At 37.0% G+C, this 22363-nt stretch overlaps 1 protein-coding gene across 1 annotated transcript in view; it reads right to left on the bottom strand.

Annotated features, from left to right (window-relative positions):
* LOC126648796 (putative N-acetylated-alpha-linked acidic dipeptidase) overlaps positions 1–22363 on the bottom strand; it is a 30148-nt gene that overhangs the window by 6668 nt on the left and 1117 nt on the right. Inside the window, exons 2-18 of the mRNA XM_050332304.1 lie at positions 21828–21936; positions 18713–18899; positions 17833–17934; positions 15818–15943; positions 13934–14120; positions 12763–12856; positions 10996–11094; positions 10496–10581; positions 9378–9497; positions 7939–8021; positions 7612–7675; positions 6731–6798; positions 4699–4790; positions 3795–3885; positions 3174–3438; positions 2304–2385; positions 884–976 (exon numbers count right to left, since the gene is read on the bottom strand). Of these exons, the coding sequence (XP_050188261.1) occupies positions 884–976; positions 2304–2385; positions 3174–3438; positions 3795–3885; positions 4699–4790; positions 6731–6798; positions 7612–7675; positions 7939–8021; positions 9378–9497; positions 10496–10581; positions 10996–11094; positions 12763–12856; positions 13934–14120; positions 15818–15943; positions 17833–17934; positions 18713–18899; positions 21828–21936 (1948 nt within the window). The remainder of the gene's footprint in view (positions 1–883; positions 977–2303; positions 2386–3173; positions 3439–3794; positions 3886–4698; positions 4791–6730; positions 6799–7611; positions 7676–7938; positions 8022–9377; positions 9498–10495; positions 10582–10995; positions 11095–12762; positions 12857–13933; positions 14121–15817; positions 15944–17832; positions 17935–18712; positions 18900–21827; positions 21937–22363) is intronic.

The following is a 22363-nucleotide window of genomic DNA, read 5'->3' as shown; positions in this document are numbered from 1 at the left end:
TAAGATTATTGCAGCAATAGTAGCTATAGTCTATGAAGCAAGAAACCAACATAAGCTACATTATGCCATGTGAATTCCAGAACTTTATAGCTACTTGAGATAAAGTTGACTCAAGTATTTTCCTTTCCCTCATTTTAGATGAAATTAAAAGATTCTAAAAAATCCAGCTTTTTTTCTCAAAGATATACACAGTCTCCAACAGATGCAGGTATGCTTTGAGATAGGAAAGCCAATGCTTTAACAAGAGACTGTTCTCAATAGATTTTTAATCATAAGCTATGAGAGGTACAAGGACTGTAGAACTTAACTCTCCTTCTGCAGTTAGTTTTTAGTGGAACTTTTTAGTGGAAAGATTACTGTTCTGAATTATGCTGACTGGTAAAAGGAACAAAAGCCTAGACTTGATTTGACTGCTTCTCAGGTAAGGTTTACTTCTTGAGCTGGATGAGAGGACCACTGCTTTTTTAGTGCTGCCCTCCACACTGCATTTGCTAGCATGACTATTTTCTTATAGTTGATCCAATTGTAGTACTTGAATTATACAGTATTTCACTTTCAAATAATATTAATTTCCTATAGACCCTTTACCACTACAATTGCTTGAAATGAGTCCAGGGCTTAACTTTGGATCTGTTTAGAAGCCCAGTGAAATCAGCAGAAATGATCTGAATATGGTTCCAACAAGACTCTTCTTCATTCTGTATAATGTATCTCACTGAAGTTTTTCCCAATATTGTTTTCCCTTTTTAACCTTATTTGTTCTGCTTAATCTACTTTTAGTGTGTTGAATAAAATTGTTATAACTCTATTTAGAGACCTGTGAATCTTAACAGAATTCTTACAGGGTATTACAGGAGGAAAGTGAAAAGTAACCATTTCTCACCTATAAAACGGCCTTCCAGGTAATCCAAGAGGATCAATAAAAGCCCTTTCTAGAAACATGAGCTGATCATTTAGTGATCTGACAGCAAGTAGGCTAAAAAGAAAAAAAGGAGTATGTTAGCTACAGACTGTTTGACCTACTCTTAATCCTGTGCCCCACAATTCACACCTCTGGATTTATGAAGGGCAGCATTCTATACTAACAGTGTTTCTACACTAACACTGCCCAGAGAATTATGTTTTTGATTTTAGGCAACAGATCCAAGATGTTGAAGTTAAAGTGTAGCCCAAAAAAGACAGTCCATGTCAGCTAACCTGTAAAGAAGAATTATGCCGATCTGTTGTGAGACAGCCTGGTTCTGAAAGTCTCTTAAAGCTGTTTTTGAAGGCCAAGTAATAGTGTCAAAGAAGACAATTTCAGGTATTTTCTCTCATCTTGCGTCTTACTCCTTTATCTCCTTTTCATGAGGATACTTTAGTAGACCATTCTCTTTTGTACAAAAGTTTTCTACAGACCCTATTTCCCACAAAGTCAGCCAGCCACAAATTACTTCAATAAAATTGCATAAGCTTTTATGTAAAATCACATCTGAAAAAAAGAAACCTTGTGATGTTAGAACCATCTTTTGAGTCATCCAAGAATTGTGTTTTTCTGGTGGTAGATTTTAAATTCCCTGGATCAGAGACCATCTGTGTATGTGTGCTTTGAATAGCTCTGAGCATACTACTGATGCTTAACAAATAAAAGAACCATGAAGAAGATTATACTGAGTATATGTGGGTTTGGTAGTTTACATCCAACTTATTGTAGAGTTTTGAAGGCATTCATCAATAAAAAATGGTAAAATTTATACCACTGTAAGCCTGGAGTAACTCTACTGTCATCAATAAAGTTTCAAGTTTACAGTGGTGCAAACAGAAACTGAAACTGGTTGGTTTAATTAAAACTTAGATTTAGGCCATCCATCAATAAAACCATTTTGAAAATGTCACATACATGTCATATGTCATAAATGTCATCTTTTACACAAGAAATTATTGTTAACTCATTTATCTTGAAAGTTGCTGCCATTAAAAAGATGGCTTTTATTCTCAGTTAGTGTTCCATAAGGGTAAGCATATGGCTAAATTAGATTCTTCCCAAGAAATGTTATATACACATATGTATATACAAAACCAAGCTTGGTTTGTCATTCTGGGCATGGCCTACAAGGAATAAATTACAAATTAAGTCAAATGCAAATTAGGCCTTTTGGCATAGGTAGTACATAGAACTTCTTGAAAGCTCATCAAAAAGCTCGCCCCAACTACAGCTTCTTTTTTACCTTTTTTTCTATTAAGTGGTACCAGCTGACTATGCCCTCTGAGCTCAGAAGACTACATGTAGTATTTGACTGGAAGAAAAAAGGAGTTAAACTTACTTATTGATATCTACTTGTTGCAGTCTCTCATGAAAGCTAGTAGCAACTTCTGTAAAATTCTTCACAGCTGAAAAGAGAGCATCTGGAGGGAGCAGGAAGGAATCAATTATCTTCCTATTGTGAAGATATCATTTAGCAAATCAAATTCTACAAATTAAAGCTTTATCTTTCACTGTGATCATGATCTGTTAAGTGTTGATGAAGGAAAATCAGATGACCCCACACTCCTACACTAAAAAATACGTAATTATGTGTGAAAACCTGCCTTAGAGACAGTAGAAATTAGTACTTCTGTGGATATTGTTTATTATTTGCTACTTGAAGAATATATGGAAATATCAAAAACTGGATCGTGGACTGCCAGAATCAGACTGTTCATAGGTCTGAGATTTTATAACCCCTACAGCCTGTGTTTTACTGTTATGTCCCTCTGCACAGACAGAGCATATGTGTGGGTGGGTGTGCATGTGCATGCATGTAGCTCATATTGGTCACAAGCAGCTAAATCCTGTCAATAAAACAGAGGCTTCTGAGGCAGAGAATTATCCGACACTGTAAGCTGCAAAGCAGTATGATTATTTTTAAGGAAACAAGACAATGATACATTGTTGTCAACATTGGTGAATCATACATAGGTCAAAGCACATGCGACTGTAAGTGTTAGCTCTTTTTGGCAGTGGCATATTCTCTACACAGGCACACACACTAGTGACAAAATATTCACCTTTCAAATTATTGGAGGGTGTGGCTCTTGTTTTATTTACTGCTCATACAGCACAAGGTAAATACCAGGCCATGACCAAGACACACACTACTACAAGGCACTGCTAGCATTAATGGAGGAGGAGTGTGATGAAAGACTGTACGTACCAAAGGATACGTTGTATGTTGCCAGTTCCTCTTCATGATTCCTTGACAAATTATAGATGATATGAGCATAGTTGCTCACAGCTGATGCATAATCTCTACAGTCAAAAGGAAGCACAACAGAGTTGGCCAATTCAAACACCAGCCCTCCTCGTACCTGAGCTACTGTCAGATGATTCTTGAAAGTGGGATCGTAGAACTGCTCCACAATTTCATAGGTTTCATAGACACTGTGGTAAACTGGATAGCTGCTATATTTTTCTATGTTCTGAAACAAAAATACCAAAACAAAACCAAACTATTACTCAGCTATGGATACTTCGGTGTAGCTTGAAAACCCTTTCTGTGGGATTCAAAGCACAGAAAAGTTTTTAAAGTCAAGTTTTTCTGACTGAAACCAAGTTGATCATTCTTATTTATTACATATTTGTATTGTACATATTCCTTATTTATTACAAATATTGCATATTTGTATTGAAGTAACATAGAGTTCTAGTAATTACTTAACATTCTGACACACTAAACTGAACTATCCCAAAAAGCTGGCAGTCTAAATGGCTCCCCTACATGTGATGTTATTGAGGTAGTTACTGGGGAGACCACATTACAAAGACACAGACTTACCCAATTTTTACTGTAACGTGCTCTGCCTGAAGCGATGCCAAGACGTTGAAAAAAGACTTCGAAGTCATTGCCAGAACCCAGCTTATTTATTCTTTTAACAAGAAAGAGCAAAATGCCTTGAGTGACAATACTTAAAGTATAATTTTAGTTTGCTTCCAAGTACCGTGTCAATTATTTATTCAGCAGTCAGTCACTATACACTACACACTCTTTTCCTAGTATGCTCTTTTTGTCACTACATATGCATTGCCTCTGACCCCGACAGTGCATGCACCACATCAGTTGCATTCTTGGAAGAGCAAAGTAATCGTTCTCAGGGCCAGAGATATCCAGCTCCCAGGAGGAGAATTTCACTCACTGTCTTTTATCACTGATAAGAACTCTCCTCCTGCTGAACTTCTACTATTCTAAGCTCCCAACTGAGAGAAATCACAGAAGTATCAGCATGGCTTCATAGAATAAAATCAGTCATTGAGATTCTATAGACACCCTCTGGAAAATCTGAAGGACGGTGTTGTAAATCCTGCCTGACGTGCCCCTCAGCCCCCCACATTCAGAGGCCTTCCAGGAGACTGGAAGTAAATGCAAGGGAAAGCTGCTGAGCTGGCATCTTGTGTGCCTGCCACTGGCTTGTGCCTACTGCTCTTATTTGTCTAAATCTCTATAAAACTACATGAACACTTTTCATATATAAAGCCTTCTCTTCATCGTCAAAGGCAGGTTCGCAACACTATTGTACAATAACGTACCAGCTGCAATCAATAAAACTCTGAAATTTATACCAGCTGAGAAACACATCATTTCTTTTAAGCACTCAGCTTTTCAAGTGGGTGTTTCTTTAAACCCCACATTCTACAAGTTATAATAATGTTTGGTATATAATTTGTGTTCTTTTGTCACTGACCTGGGGACCTCTTTATATTCACTTGATGGATTTTTTTTATACCAACTCTCATAAAGAGATTTTCCTTCAAAACCCTCATCAGGACTTGGTATCTAGGAAAAGACAAAGGGTACAATTTTAAATGTTACCAAGCAACAAATCAACGACCTGTCCTCACACAAAACACTTAGGGCAATAAGTAAGTCACAGTCTTAAGTCCCTCAAGCTTTCTTCATTTCCATTTAACACTTAAATGCATAGCATTTTCCAGAGGAATAGTTTATTTGCTAAAACATAAGTAATTTTAGATGAAAAAAAACACAAGGAGAGCACAACATTTCAAGTCAATATTTACATTCTGATGTTTCTTTTTGAGATTTTCAGCCATATAATTTAAATATTTAACTAAAAAATCCCTCACAAAACAAAACTTCTGGCTTTACTTGGGAAATTTCAATTTTGTCTTACTTTAATTCAGAACCATTTCTACCTTGTTTTAGTTCACAAAAATTATGTCTATGAATGCAGAAGCAACCTGAGAAAGGCAAAGTGCACAGTACCTGGTGTTTTTGTCATCATAGCTGCTAGAGAGGTATATATAAATCACAATCATCCTAAAGATCATTCCTATCACTCTGACTACTTTGAAGGTAACTGAGCAGCATCTTATTATCAGTAGAATGCTGAGGTTTTATTATCTTGAATCTAATAAAGATTATTAATATCTCTTCTACTATTAATATATACATATATAACTACCTAAGAATAGGAATCAAATTAAAACTAATATATTTGGGGGTGTTTGTCCATTAAGCTAATTGTTTGTATAACAGTTATAAGACTTTTTACCACAGATTAACTTTGGATGGGATCACATGGGACGTGCTTCCTGATCAGCATTTTCTTCAGACATCAGCTACCAACAAGCTGTGGTTATATGCATTCATCAGCATCTGTTGTTGCTTCCCAGCTTGAGGAAGGGTTACACAATGCAATCATTTTTACTGGTATTTAGGTCAACATTTTAATGATGGGTCTTGCTGTCCAAACTGAGACCCTCCTGACCTGATTTTCTGACAGTTCTTGCATTCAGCACAGGTTACCACGGGAACTGCAGGTGATCACCTCTTCTGCAGTTTATGACAGAAATACCTTTATCTGTGCACCTGATTTTAACAGTTCCATTTTATTTGTTGTACTTTATTTGCCAGAAAATTATTATAATGATTTACTACCCTTTCTGTACTTTGGTACTAGTCTAATGCCAGCTTTCAAGAGATAATAAATTATCAACCCTAGAAAAACCAGATGACTAAATATATACAGCAGATGAAGGTAGATAGACTTATAGAATATATATAGTAGATGAATGTGCATTATATATGCATTTAAACACAAAAAAAGACTGATTAAATGTTCATTGTTTAATACAGTTGAACAGGAAAAAAGCCCCAGAAATAAAATGCCAGCCTCTAAGACCCACTCCCAAAGCAAGGAACATCGTACATGTAAGATGGTGAGGCTATTTCCTGAGAAAGGTCTCTACCTCTTAATTTTGTATGTCACACAAATATGTGTGAGAGCGTCAAGGTCAGTGCCAATGAATAACTAACAGGGTACACTAAAGCTGAGCACATTGACCAAACCTGTCATGTTATAGCAAAAACAATACACTAGTAGGACTAATTTTTTCCCTGCTTAAAGGGAGTCAGAGTCTCTCACTACCATGAGCACTCTAGTAGTTGGTCTGGGCAGCCAGGTTTGTGCTTATTTCTGTCCTCTGGTTCATAGCATTCTTTTATTCTTTTGTTCTTAGAAGAAATGCTTTCACAGAAGAAGTGGAAAAATCCCTTAATCCTGAATAGCTAATATTTAAAGGTATAAGCTTGAAATCCCCTTGGCCCTTCTGTGAAAAAGCTCCAATTACTTAGCTATTGACCTAAAAGGGATACTGCAGCCAAAAAAGAAACATCTGACACCATATTTTAAAGACAGAGCCCCATCAAGTGAGTGAGCACTGAATGTACTGGCTAAAAATTTCAAGTGATCTTACCTCTTTAGTCAGACTGTACACCAGACTGTACATCAGTGGTGTGCAATCCACTCGCAGTGTGTAGTTTCCTGAAAAACAGGAAAAACTATTTATTTGAAGAAGGAACTTCCACTCAGCTGAAATCTCATGCCATTATTTGTTAATAAGTAAGCGAACTGGAGAGCTACACTCTTTATGAGGAGTAAGCTGGGAATCACAGAATCATAGAATTAACTGTATTGGAAAAGACCTCTGACATCATCAAGTCCCACCCTAGATCTGAGACCACTGTGGTTACTAGACCATGGCACTAAGTGCCACATCCAGTCTCATCCTAAAAACCTCCAGGGATGGTGAATCTACCACCTCCCTGGGCAGCCCATTCCAATGTCTAATTACTCTCTCTGTAAAAAATTTTTTCCTAATATTCAACTTAAATCTGCCCTGGCACAGCTTAAGAGTCTGCCCTCTTGTCTTACTGCTAGTTGCCTGGGAGAAGAGTCTCCCTGTGATCTTGTCAGTGCATTTGTATTGGTCATAATGAATTTCAGCCCAGCTTTTGAAGAAATTCTTCAGAGCTTTTCTTATGTCCCTGTGATTACTATGCATGTTACAAGAAAAGAAGCTGACTCTGAAGAGCTGCCATAGAACTCAGGGGCACAACACTTCTTGTCCCTCCCTATGACTTCCCAAACAGTGTAGCTACTGTAAGGGACTTCTTTTCTGAAAAAACAGGAATATCTGAAGGATACTTTATGATCACAGGTGGTAGTTTCTCCCCATATCCACTTCTGAATTAATGCAACAAAATGATGACAATGAAGGTCTCATGAATCTCCAGGCAAAATCCCTCCCAGTCATACCATCACTATTTCTGTAAAACACAGTTCAAAACCACGTACCTTCAATTGAAGAATCTGCATTGATATAAGCCACTCCTCGTGATTGCAATACTTTGGCATTTTCCTATGACAAAGAAAAAAGGAAGAAAATGTTGACAAATTTTTTTCCCCCAGAACTTTTTTCCCACTCACAACAGAAACAGCTGTTCCACAGAAACACATCATATACTGCATGGAGCTATACATTCAAAAGGAAACTGAAGAAAGAGAGAGAGAATGTGTGTGCAAGGAAAAGAGGGGGAGGGAGGAAAGAAGTGCTGCTTTTTAATACAGATTTCTCAAAGAGCAGACACCATCCAAATTTCTTTTTGAACACTATTGGTTTACCTCAGCCCACTCTGTTGATCCTAACAAGCCAAATTCCTCTGCATCCCAGCTTGCAAATATCACTGTTCTCCTTGGTCTCCATCCTGCAATGAAAGACCAGGAAAACTGTATTACCAAAACAAAGGCTGAAATGTGAGAAGAAATGCCAGTTTGGGGGAGGCTCATCTTGTATCATGATCTGTGGGGAAAGAGACATGTTTAAGGAATTTTAACACCAACTTCAGTAACCTAACATAATAATGATTTGTTAATGTAGCCATCTCACCTCTACTTCAATATTGTGCCAAATAATGTATTCCTTCTTTTCTCTCAGCTTTAATTTCAAGAAAATTGTCTAAAATTTAAAACTCTGACCAAGGAAAAATAATGTGTTGTGAAAAAATTCTTGAAAGAAAGATTTTCTACTCTTTTCACTCTTTTCAGTTTAGTATACATTGTATACCAGTGTCTACTTTGACAGAAAAAGTGGCATGTTTTCATATCTATTACTGACTTTCTTTGACTTGTCTTCCAAATGCCTGATTTGAAAACATAAGGAATTCCCTGTAACTTTGAAAGATCACCTTCAAAGGAAAGATCTTTCACTTGAAATTCTGCCTCTGATTTAAACTCATGACAAATGGAATAGGCTCTATTGCCCTGCCTCTGTATCTCAGCCTGAAGTTTTCTTTGAAGTTACTGGAACCTTTTCATCTTTTACTCCCTCTCCTTCTTAATTTTTAATTTTTTTTTCCTGTTTGCATTCCAAAGACAGCTTTCCCTGATATCCAGTAACTGGGAGAAATGGGAAGAAAACTAAATGTCAATAAGTGTTAAGTGTAATGTGTAGGCAAAGAATGCTTCTCTAGAACAGTATTTGCATTGTCAGAGCTTCTTTCCATGGGATGTCAAGTAAGGAGATAGCATTTGCTCTGACAGAAGGAGAAAGTTGGTGCAGTTGACATTTGTTCCTATTCTAATGCGACTAGGCATGAGGTATTTTTAACCACTACCTCCTACTCCGTTTGCACAGCTCATTCTCTGTATTACAGAGATTCTTTATTTATTCTTGAGTCTGCCTCCAAGCCACTGTTAAGTGCTGAGAAAGCTCTCAGTGTTGCCCTTATGAAGCCTTTATCAGTCCACCACTGTATCAATTTTATAAGACCATTGAAACATCCAGTCTGACCATCCTCAAATACACAGTAATCAGTTGTACCTGAACATCATGTTTATTTCAGTATCCCCCATTTTGTGTTTTGTTTCCCTCTAGGTGTACTTTCTTTTGAGCAGAAGGACCTTTCATATAACAAAGTTGTAACTGGAATTAGATAACATCTGCAGAGCAGCATGGTTTATTCTAGGCATCAGATAGACGTGTTTAATTTTAAGCATATGTTGAAATCTCAGTGAAATCAATGGGCACTGCTGAGATAATTTACTTTGATGAGTTTTATTACCTTCCTTTTTCAGTTTTCCAAAGCTCCTCACAATCTCGTGAACCACAGCTGCCCCACTCTGCGGATCAATGCCACCGAATACCCATGAGTCACGGTGGCCTCCCAGGATGACATATCTGTCTGGAGAAATTATTTTGGAGGTTTACTTAGGAAAACTATTTTCTTGCCATAGAGCTGTTAATTTGAAGTATTTTTTTTCCATGTATGTATCAGGCCACAGAGATTAACTGTTTATAATACACATGACAGAAAGGCAAAACACATTTTAAAACTCCAAAGACATTTTTCTGTATTTTTCAGTCAGTGCTAGAGAATTTGTCAAGCACAATAACTGAATCCCAGAAGACTTAAAACCTCCTAAATTCCAGAGCATTAGTTCTATTATTAGAAATACTGCAGCTTTTCCCTAAAGATAGAAGCATCTTTCCGTATTTTACAGTAGTGTGTTTCATAGTGAAGCTGATCCACTAATTATATATGCACAGCACACAAATTCACAGCATTAGATTGTGCTGAATGCAGTATTTCTCTGAATATATATAATCAATCAGAAAAAGAGTTGTTCAAATAATGACAGAGATGTGATTCTTAAGATCAAAGTCAGAATAGATCTCTGTGCTACTACAATATGATTAACAGTTGTGTTTCAGGCACAAGGGAAGTGCTGCAGTAACAAGATAAATGATGTTGTCATCATCCTAGGGATGTCTACATATATGGGGTTTTTTGAGTATAAAATCACATTGGTTACAAGAGACTATAAGACAGACAGAAAGTAAATAGTGGCCGATACGGTGTCTTCAGATGGAATGCAAAATCCATTTCTGTGTTTAGTAGGGAAGAATACCCACTTAAGAATATTCTTCCAATTGCAAAGTTATTTGCCTGAAGACAAATATTTTCCATATTGGACTCTCTCTTGAAAATCAGCATTCACAGGGAAAGTGCTGACATACCCTGAACCATATGAAAGCTGGTGCAATAAACATTTCAACACCAATGATCATGTAGTGCAGTATTTCAAGAGAAAACTATATTCTTCATGTCCCCCTTGTAACTATGAAGTGTATGTAGGGGTCGCTTCTCACTCACATTATGCTGAAGACAGGTGATTTTACCTGGTTCCACTGTGCCTCTGATAGTACCAATCACATTGTAAATCCTTCTTACTTCGTTGTTGTTATGAATGTGCATTTTCACCTTTCTAGTATATTGGGAAGAAAATACAGAGAAAATCCACTAGATTAGACAATAAAACATCTTGACACCTTTCAAAAGTACAAATATAAATGATAAGGAAAGCATTTTGACCAGCTGTACCCTCTATTAAACCAAGGTAAATCTGAAAATATTTCAGTGGAATTTTTTTCTGGATTTATACCTGTGCAAATGAGAAGAGCATTCAGCCCTTGATAGCTATGCAATGTTTCTGATGTCAATAAGATTTATATAAACAGGATCAGAACTCCAAATTCAAAGATTTTTGCTAGCAACTAGTTTCTAAATTTAGAAGAGTGAAAGAAAAATGAAAAACACTCTAACGTTTGGCCAAATATCTATTGCTCTACCTGTCTTTTCTCTGATCTCAAGTATGCTTTCCTTAGGAAACAAAACTGACCTTGTAGAATAACTTGCTGCGAAACCAGGACCAACGTTGTAAGATACATTCAAATTTCCTTTCCAGCTACTATCAGGTGGTGCATGTCCTCCCATATTACTATGATGAAAAAAAAATCATTATTAGTTACAGACATCTTACAACAGCACCAAACACAAATGAAGAAACAGACTTATTCACATAAAGGACTTATATTTTTGACATGAACTTGTGAGAAATAAAGAAAATATTAAGAAGTACGATGGATGTTCTGTTTTTGAAAGCAAAATATATTTATTGTAAACGAAAGCATGTCTTTTACTGTAAATGCATACTTTAGTCAAGCTTTATTCCACACTACAATACAGCATGTCTTCAAGTCCTCAAATTTTTTACATAAAAATATGGTAGTGGAAATAACAAGAAGTTATGACTTCTCCAGACAAATGTGAAAAAAGTATTTTAAAAATATTTAGATTTCATTCATAATTACTAAAAACAAGTTCCAGAATTATTTACAACTTATTGAAGAGAAATATCTAACTACATCATATTTATACATATTAATCTGCTCTACCACTACTAGTTGGCAGTGGATAAAAGAGGTTTTTTAACCTATACCTTTCTCATTATGAGAAGTTATCTTAGTAACAGCGATAACAAGAATGTTTTAAAGAAAAGACACTTTGGAGATATATTAGTTATAGAAGTTTGGGAAGAAATAGGAAAACCATTAGGACAGTGTTAATAAACATCAGATATCTGAAACCACCAAAGATAGTAAAATTCTGTCTCCTATAAAAATAGATAGCTTCAATACTTCAGGAGAAATCTGAATAGAGAAACAAGATAGATTTTTTTTTTCCTGACTCAGTAGTCAAACAGAGGCATCAGACTGAGTAGAATGATTTCTCATGCGATTTAGGTGTAAAATTCCTATACAAACACATACTCAAGACTATATTCACTTATTGCTCTAAACACTTATCCATCATACCATTGCCAACCCTGGCATTTCCTGCTTTGCAACTCTACAGTTCATACAGATAATATAGACTATTACTGCTACATTTTTAGGGGAATGATACACTTTCCAACTCAATCAAATCTTAATGGGTTTTAGTGAATTTATTTGGTTTGTTGAAATAATTATGAATTTTAATGCTGTCCACTAGCAAGCTGGCAGCCTTTTTCCATGCCACTTGCACATTTAGTAAGCAAACTTATATGCAGATGTTTATGAAATGCCCTCTCAAACTCTTGAGTTTCCTCACTGTGCTTACACTGGTTCACTAGTATCATTTAGTATAAATATAAATGATAAGGAAATAATTTAATATTTAAACAACATAACACATCTGATGAGAGAAAGCATACACCTTCATTTAATAGAGGACAGTACAGACACTGTCCCAACAAATATTCATGGCAAGTACTTATCTGGACAAATGAATTACTTCATTTCTGATCTTTTTCACAGGACAGGTACCATGTCAGCCTTGAAAATGTTTGCCTTTATTCAAACTGAGAGGTACTTTATACCTCCAGTATACTTGACTGCCTGGGATATATTACAAATGGTCCTTTCCAGATCACTCTGTATATATCTGATATGCAGCAACAGATAACACATTTACCTCCTACAGAGAGTTTAATAAGAAAAAAAACATATTATCTCAACAGCTACAGGATAAACACAGTGCAAATGTCCTTCCTCTCTTTTCAAATGCTCCCATAACTTTCAAAAAACAGTCTTCTTAAAATTGTTCATGTCTCCCATACACTTACCGCAGTAATGACTCTGCATCGTGATAGCCAATAGGATGAACCGGAATTTTTGGGAGACCTACACCACTTGTTTTATCTAATCGGTAGGTGTATTCTGAAAGCAAAAGACAAATATTTTCACATTTACAACTCTCAAAAGGAATCGGTACAGTTCACAGCACCATCCTAACACTGGAGTCAGGGATAATCATTTCACTTGCCTAGATACAGGACTGACATTACCTGCACGTTTTCAGAGAGATGTTAATGAAGGTTTTTCCATAGTGTTAATTTTTTGTGTTAAAATCCTTTTGAATAGAAATGTTTCTCCTCACAGGAAAGAAGTTCAGACTAAGCTAAAGGGTAAGAGCAAAGAGGGAGCCCTTAATCTGATGCTTGAAACATTCTGCTGGAAACTAAAACAAATTTGCCAGTTGATAACAAGATGCAGATAAAATCATAAACACTGAACTACTGAATATTCTGGTTTGCTGTTTTTGTGAACAAAATGAAATCTAGGTTTTGTTCTGACAAAGCTCAAATAGAAATCATGGTATTTTACAAATGAGAAACTTAATTTTTACAATGTGGACAAAAGTATATATGGAAAAGAATAGTTTCTTCCTTAATACAACATTCACAGGGACCTTTTCTGAGGGAAGAAAACAGTGATTCATCTGTGAGATCACTGACTTTAGCATGAGGAAAAAGAAATCGTCCCCATGGTCTGCTCTGCCGTGCTGCTCTTGTGAACGTACATTTCCTTCCAGCTCAAGTTCTGCTGCCTAGAGGCAACACTGTCCATCATTTAAGGACCACTTTTCCTGAGGTAACTGCCTCTCTCAGATATGCTGTCTCAAGTGCTGCCATGAACAGTTCTTAACGAATTTCAGTCAAAATGGTCTGGTTTAGGTGATAAATGAAAAACCTTACACACAGCTCAAACAGCTCAGGAAGCATAAGATGAAGGTGATGAATACAGGTGAGCACTCTGTGGTTCCGCCTTACATGCCCTCCCTTCCTCTCATGCACCACTTACAGAAGTGGCCTACTGACATGAAACCCAAAGCTGCCTCTTTCGAGCAACAAAGATTGAGAAAAAAGTGGTTTGTTACAAGGGAAAGAACATCCCCACTGCCTGCCCCTTCCCAATACCAGACCCTCGGAGCATGTCTTCTCTAGAGTCACTCACCTTTTGCAGGATAACCTGGTGTCAGAGGATCGCCTGCCCCATTAAGGTTTAATACATTCCCACGCTGGGCTCCTCCACCTGGAAGATTCCAGCCATTTGGATAGGGGTCTACTCCTGGGGCACAGTAGTCAGCAGGGTCAGAGTACAGAATAATTCCCGTGGCACCTGCCAATTCAGCATTCTTCACCTGCAAAGCACATCTCTGGTCCCTATCCAGTCCTTTATAGCTTGACCACAGAACTCAAGGAACAAAAGAAGGTATTATAAATTACAGTGGTTTTTCCTCAGGGTTTTTTACAGTTCTTGGCATAAGTAAAGTCTCATGCTATAAAATTTCCTGAAAAATATACATGCAGATATCAGGTTCCATATGAAAGTAAGAGGTTTGTTGTTGCTTTGACTTTTAGTTGGGAGATAACATCAATGACATGGAAAACATTATTGGAGAGCTGAAACTGTCTTTGGCTGCAAACAAGACTAACTGCAGAGTGTATAGTTTATTATGGAAGAAGGACTGACTTGCATGCTGTTTTAAAAGAGTTCTCGTGTGACTTTATTATTGTATAATATATGTCATTCTGACATCCCAATCTGGTTTGCTACTAGATATGACAGTGATGGATACTGATTGAGTGACAACTAAACTTCAACAGTTTTAAATTTGGGTATTTTAATCCAGAAATATCATAGGTTTTTTTTATTATTATTACTTTCTATTTTAAGGAAATACAGTACTTGCCTTCATCATCTATCTTGTTCTTGCACACCATTAGGAAGTTGGAAAATGGCAGTACAGTTCTCCAGATTTTATACAGGCTATCAAACTGTCCAGTATATAAACAGTCATAAGAAATACTACTGTAAGAATGAACATATCATCCCTTTGTGTCAATGATGGCATATAATTTCCAAACCACAGGAAAACTGCCCCTCTAGATATTAGTAACTCTGAGGTATTTGTGTTTCATTTTAAGAAGGGATTCATAGATAGTAATATCTTCTTCAATTTTTAGGTGCTTTTCATTCAGATATTACTTTTAGGAGTGGTAAACAATTTAGTGAAATTATTATCTGAACCAGAATATGAGTTTTATGTCACTTTTCACTGGTGAAAATGGTATGTACGTAAACCAGTGAGTTATCTACTTAGAAGCTTCATACAAAATAAGTCAATAGCATAACAAGAAGGGGCATTCCAGTGAGGAGATTCAGTGTTTGATATCCTTAGGTAACTGACAAATACAAACTATAGTCCTGCTCAAATTAGGGTCAAATTAATTGCTGTACAAGAAGCAAATACACATAAAATAGACTGTCTTCTTAGATCCCTGTTGAGATAAAAACTTGAGTGTATGCCTGAACTATGCAAAGGATTATGTTCTTTACTATCACATCATGGAAATCTGCAGAAAACTGTAGTTTAAAAATATTTCTATGACAGGGACGTTGAATAACCAAATATACAATTTAAGATAGCCTCCATATAGTTATACTCTCTGCCTGGTGTACAGAAACCATTATAAAGAAATACAATATTGACATTTTACAGGACAGCTGAACCAATAGGGAAGAACAGCCTAGTTCAGAATTAGAGTGTATTACAATGTATACAACATATAACAAAGTGATTTTTGGAAAAATTTATAGAATGCAAAGCAATATAAAAATATGAAACACTTTCCAACTTACTTACTTTCATCCTAGAAATGTATTACACATCTATGAAATATATATTTGCTATCTTCTACCAAAAAATCATCTTCAAACACAGCTCTATGAAAACTCAGTTACACTAAAATCTAAAGAACACTTTAGGTAAGTGTTTCAATCTCTGGAAAACAAGTGAAGGGCAGCACAAGTAACATTTTTATATACAGGAATTACCTTATTTCCTCTGAAGATCTTCCCATATCTGGCAATAACAATCTTTCCCGTACAGTTAATTCCCATTACACGTTCTAACTTGAAGAAGTCCTCAGTGCGGCCGTAATTCACATACACTAACTCACCCTGACAGAAAGAGGTAGAATTTGAAATAATACTGTCAAAGAGCATGTCAAAAGGAGGATATGTTCTTATAAGATAATAAATTGGGAGCAGTGATCTCCAGGACTGGCTCTAGCACGAATTCTTTGATCGTAAGGCAACTAGGTAGGCAAGTGACTTTTAATAGACTCCTACCATCCAAAGCAGCCAGACTTCATGCACAACTGAGAATGCTCACATATGACTTATGTTTAAGTGCTCAAAGTGAGGCATTTACTTCTCTTCATAGTCTGTTTAAAACTGGAGTCAGTCTTGGATAGCTGGAGGCATTTTGGACACAGACACCACAGTAAATATCAATTGTATTTTGTACAGTAGAGTCCACAGCTTAGTTTTAGTTTTTAGTAGAATGGTTTTTAACACAAAATAGAGAAACTGGACTGGGAAAACTCAAAAGACTCATGGATCCACCAAGTATTCCCACTGCTGAGCTATATACATGCTCTCTCCTCTGCTGTTTGCAGTATAGACGCAGAAAACAGCTCACTGGAGAATGCTATTCCTAACAGTGCTAAGTACCTGAACCTTCGTCAAACTATTATGTAATAAGGTGAACATAAGCATCATGTTTTGAAAAGACAATCTGTCTTTAGGTATTGTTTTCTTCAGAAATCAGTTCATATATTTAATTCAAATAAAATAATTTCCTAAAGAAGGAAGCTGAAGCTTTTTAAACTTGTTTTTATCATTTCTCATATCTCATCATTTGCTGTAGCTCTCCACAAACTAAATAAAGCAGAGAGGTTATTCTATCTTTCTTCAGGGATATGTTCTGATAAAAGGTCAAAACCCATTAATTTTATCTTACATTATGTTCCGAAATTTCCACTGCAATTCTTGAAACATTCATTGCTCCTATATCCTGGGATACAGACTACCTGCCTGATTCTCCAGTATCCTTTGAGTATCTGAGGCAAATGAATACAGGGTACCTTTTGTTTTCTGAACTTGGACAGCTTATTAACAAACTTCAGAAAGTACATGATTCTGATATATAGTGGGCTGTCTGAGTAGAAACATTAGCAAGTTTCCAAGTCAGATCAAACCTTAAAGCAGAAACTGGACTGGATGACCTCAGAGGGCTCTGCCAACCTAAAATTATTCTATGTACAGACAGTAAAAATATTAAGAACAAAACATAAAATTCTAATCTTACAAAATATTAATTGAAACCCCTAATGATCATAGGCCAGAAAATTTCTGTTACATGGGCCAGCTTTATAAAATAAAACCCATCTGCTGGTACCACCGGTACAAGAAGACAGGATTGGCATTACATTCAGATCACTGCAACACTTTTATTGCCAGAAAAGCTAACAAAAGCCTTTTTCAAGCATTCTCAACACTGTGCAGCTATACCTGTCAGTGTAAGTCTTGGGCAAGCAGCATTCTGAAAATGAGGTTTGGCTCATAGCCTGTGTAAATATAACAGTCTATTTGCTCACTGAGGTGGAAAACAATGCATAGTTACAGAAATGTTTGGGGAAGCTTATAGCAGCTGATATTAAATATTGTTTATCATATTTTTAAGGAAAAGTAAAATCTAGTTCTGATACAAATGAGAGAAAAAAATTAAACATATGTATGACTGCTTGATTTGAACGTTGCTCCATTGCAATAATCCCAAGAACATCAAAGCAAGGTCATCTTTCCTACTGGTGTTATGTCAGGTTTTGAACTAAAGCCTAAGGAATTTCACATTATTCTGTATTGCTCTCTGTTATTCTGTGCTATGCTACTCTTTTCTATTTCCATTATTTCTATTTCTTTCTCTGCTTCTTCTTCCACTTCTGTTCCTACTTCTATTTCTCTTTCTGTTTCTACTTTTGCTTCTTTCACTATTCTGCTGTTACCTCGGGCATTCCTTGAGCTGAAAACGCACTGTAGGGTGGCACCACATCTCTAACAGCTTCATATCCTGGAGGAGGAGGCTCAAATAACGATGTGTTGAAAATCTAATGCAAAAGAAGGAATAACGTAAACCAGGTGATATGGAAAAAAAGGACAATTCAGACACATTTCACAAGCACCTGCAGTGTAAAGGACTCTGATTTTAGAGCTCTACATAAGGAGTGGACAAAACTTTAGCAAGCACTGGGCAGCCTTGTCAAGTAGGCAAGTTCAGTGTGTGATCTTACAAATCCCATCCGCACTCTTCACAGAGTCCTGCATAAATAAACACAGGGTCCCTTAAAAGTGGTTTCAGTACAGCAGACAAGAACAGGTTATATCATAGCGGTAAAAATGCTTCCATTCTGCTCAGCCCTGGAGCTTCTACATGCACTAGAGCTATTCTGTAATGACCTCATGTCCCTTGTGATAGTACATTTTGATGCCTAAACTCTAATCTTCCAGAAACTGAATTTAGCACAATCATCAATACTGTATAATGAATCAATGCAAAGAACGATGCTGACCACGGTTTCTCTCCTCTTTCTAAATAGCAGACTAATTTTAAAACAATTGAATTACATGAAGTAATTCTCTTACTTAATTCACCTTTAATCAATGTATGTCAGTATGCCATATGAGTCAGAGTAAATATTAGTACTCCTAGCACATACACTATGGAACAAAGACGCAAAATACAAAACCAAACTGGAACTCTTGATTTCCGTGTGCTTTGTATCAGGCCCAGTATTAACTGAACAGAGGACATCTTTCCCTCATAGTCTTCCCAGGTGTATGACAGTGATTTTGTTCCCTGGTTGGAAAAACTGGTGTTTTCTGTACCTCATTTCCATGCTCGTCAATTATTGAGATGTAGTTGGGCTTAGTGTCATCAGGGTAAGAGAGCAAGACATCATAATGAACTAACTGAACAGAATCCAAACCAAAGGTCTTCCACTCAGCTTGGACTTGCTGTGCCAGATGCATATTCTCCTCTGTTCCTGCTAGGTGAGGAAGCTGTGTAAAATTGCTAGAGAAAAATAAAGAAACAATTAGGTCAGGCATTGCAGCTCATAATCAGAACTCCTCTTAGCCTAGTTGGAAATAAACCCTCTAGAGATGATCACATATACCCAGGCTAAATAAGGACCATCTATATGCCTGTAAAATACATAAATTGAGGTAAAGGGTTTCAGGTGTCCAAAGCTAGCACTGGTACTTGTATCTTCCTTGCAGCATGGTTTAGCAAGAATGGTGTGCTGACACCAAATACAGGGTCTTGTCCTTTCTTTACTCATTGTCTTCTGAGCAACATTAGACCTGTGCACTCCATGCATAGGCATGAGACTTTTATTGTGAAGTGATAAAAGAAATAAGTATAATTATCTTTGTGTATTCAACTTAGGAATGTGCATAATTACTTTGATCCTTACTAGCAATTAACTGGATATTCTCCTTGGATACCACTATTTTAATTAATTTTGGCACAAATACCGAATTGTCTGAAAGTTCACTCTGAGTTTGCCGTGTTGGCAAGTAAGAGAGACTGACTTCTGACTGCCATAAACAACTATAAATAAGGAACAGAAAAACTCTAGAATTTGTGGCTTAAAAGTCATGCTGCATGAATAACAAACAGTGAAAGAGACCATAAATAGTGAACAGCCCATTGTCTGAAAAAAAAAATAAATTGTTCAGACCACTGAGAAGGCCCAGTGGTGAAGTCAGCTGAAAAAACCCTCAGCTGAATGACGCTGTCCTCCTTCTGTCATATGACTGTGCCATTAACATGCCATAGATGCTCGTGTGGCACCAGCTGGTGTTAATGGTTGACAACAAAGGGGTATGAGATTAGGAAAACCTTAAATTCTTGAGTTCCATTGTGAACAAAGCCATTAAAGAAAGCATTTTGAAAGCACACAATGAAATTGAATAGCATAGCATAGCATAGAATACAATAGGTTTGGTTATAAGGGATCTACAACAATCATCTAAGTCCAACTGCCTGATCAATTCAGAGCTGATCAAGTTAAGGCATGTCTGTGAGGTCCAGCAGGCTTGGGGCATCTTTAGGATGCTTTTTTCAAGGTTTGACCACCCTCTTGGTAAATAAATGCTTCCCCATTTCAAGTCTGAACCTCCTCTCGAGTAGCTTTGAATGATTCCTATATGTCCTATCACTGCATACCAGGGAAAAGAGACCAGCACCTCTCTCTCCACTTCTCCTCCTCAGGAAGCTGTAAGGAGCAATGAGGTTACCACTCAGCCTGCTTTTCCCCAAACTAGACAAACCCAAAGTCCTCAGTAGCTAGATAAAACCATGTTCCTCTGATGATGTCAACATCTACTACTAACACTGTACTAAAAGTCACTGTATGACATACTGAACCAAGACCATAGTGAAGTGTTATTTTTAGTGCCAATGGCTGTTTTCTCTAAGAGTTACAAATGTTTAAGCCTCACATTTTCATGAAAATTTGACTTATGCAACCATATCCTCCTGTATTACGCTCCCATTTAACTGAATATTGTGTTTTTCTTCACTTTCTCTTCTAATCTGTTGACTGCCTGTACTGGTAGTCCTGAGCAGTGGCTAAACATCTACCATATTTCACTGCAGAACTGGCCACATGACAGTAAATGAGGCACAATGTTTTCTGTTTGCTTAGAGACAGAGAGTTTAGAGGTGAGAAAGAGGTCCTTTAAAGAGCTGTTTAACAACAATGGACTTTGCAGAAGCCAAAACACAGATTAAGACTCTTAAAACTCCTAAGTCTTCAGTTTTGAATGTTTATGTTATAGTCATGGCATGACTGTTAGGTAGTAAAGAGAACATCCTTTCCACCTAATTTATTTGCAATAGTTCGTGACAAATGCACTTCAAACGAAATCAGTGGGATTGCCACAATTGTAGAAACCAAAAAATGGGGGTTTAGTAATTTAGTTTTGTACAACTTTATGTTATGTAATCAGAGTGGGAGTTTGAGGCAAATCCAAATGTATTGATTACTTGCACAATAACTGATGCTCTTTCTTTACACAGAAAGTGACTTTCTATCAAGAAACTATAACTTCTGGTCTATTACTGACTGGAATAAATACAAGCTTTTAACAAATACTAGTTTCCTATGAGAAAAATAAACCATTTACAAGATTCCTAAAAGTACATCAGCTTAATTGCAGTTAAAGCTTCCAAGTCACTGAAACTGGAGAAATTAATTACAGTAACTCAATTTAAAACTACAGTAACTAGATTTAAAAATATCTATATTGTCACATTCCGTTGTTTTGAATTGTTTGAAGCATGACTGGCAGGTCAAGAGAGGAGATCCTGTCCCTCCATTGCGCTCTCATGAGACCTGTCACCTAAAGTATTGTGCTCAGCTCTGAGGACCCAACATAAGAAGTCCATAACATAAGAAGACCTGTTGGAGCAAGTCCAGAGGAGGCCACAAAGATGAACAGAGGGCTGGAGCACCTCTCCTGAGGAAATGGGCCAAAAGAGTTGGGGTTGTTCAGCCTGAAGAAGAGGAGGCTCTGGGAAGACCTTAAAGCACCTTCCAGTACCTAAAGGGGACTTACAGGAGGGCTGGAGAGGGACATTTTAAAAGGGCATGCAGTGATAAAACAAGGGAGAATAGCTTTAGACTGAAAGAGGGGAGATTTAGATTTGATATCAGGAAGAAATTCACTACTGTGAAGGAGGTGAGGCACTGGTAGAGGTCATCGACAGAAGTTGTGGACTCCCAAACCCTGGAAGTATTAAAGGCCAGGTTAGACAGGGCTTTGAGCAACCTGCTCTAGTGGAAGGTGTCCCTTCCTATGGCAAGGGGGTTGGAACTAGGTGGTCTTTAAGGTCCCTTTCAGCACAACCCATTCTGTGATTCTATGACCCTTGGGCTAGTTCCAGCCTGATTTTTTTTTCTTGTCTGAACTGATTAGTCTACACACTGCTTACTGAAGAAATTGCTTGATGTTTTCAGCTTTCATTTCAGCCATAAATGCTGTCTTCATGTCCTCATGAGTACTCAGAGATGTCTTCTTTTCTATAGGCTTTACAAACCAGCCTGTACAACACACCAAAATACAACAGTAAAAACATGAGAGCAATATTCCCATGACACACACTATTTCTCTTTGATCTCCCCACAAGATTTTCACTGTGCATTTTGCAGCTGCTTTTATTTCAGTACATACAAGCAGCCACAACCTAATGCAGGCTGCACAGTGACGGCAGCATCAGTTCCACAAACAGTAAGAGAACTTATTTCCATGGGTAGATATTGAGGGGTATAAAATACTACACTATATTTAATCATCACAATTATTTTCCTGTAGATGCTAAGGAGACTTACCTATCTTTCTTGAGTACCAGAACATCATACTGTCAGTCAAAACCAGTTACCTCAGTAATAAGGCAGCAGCTTTACAAAAATGCATAGAAACACAAACACTCTTTGTAAGGAACAGATGTCTCATAACTCCTTTCTCACT

Source organism: Myiozetetes cayanensis, unplaced genomic scaffold, assembly GCF_022539395.1.
Source record: "Myiozetetes cayanensis isolate MyiCay16 unplaced genomic scaffold, myiCay2020 scf5-8, whole genome shotgun sequence".
In the NCBI taxonomy this organism is placed as follows: Eukaryota; Metazoa; Chordata; class Aves; order Passeriformes; family Tyrannidae; genus Myiozetetes; species Myiozetetes cayanensis.
Note: the sequence above shows the minus strand (reverse complement) of the source record. Positions and strands in the feature narration are given on the sequence as shown.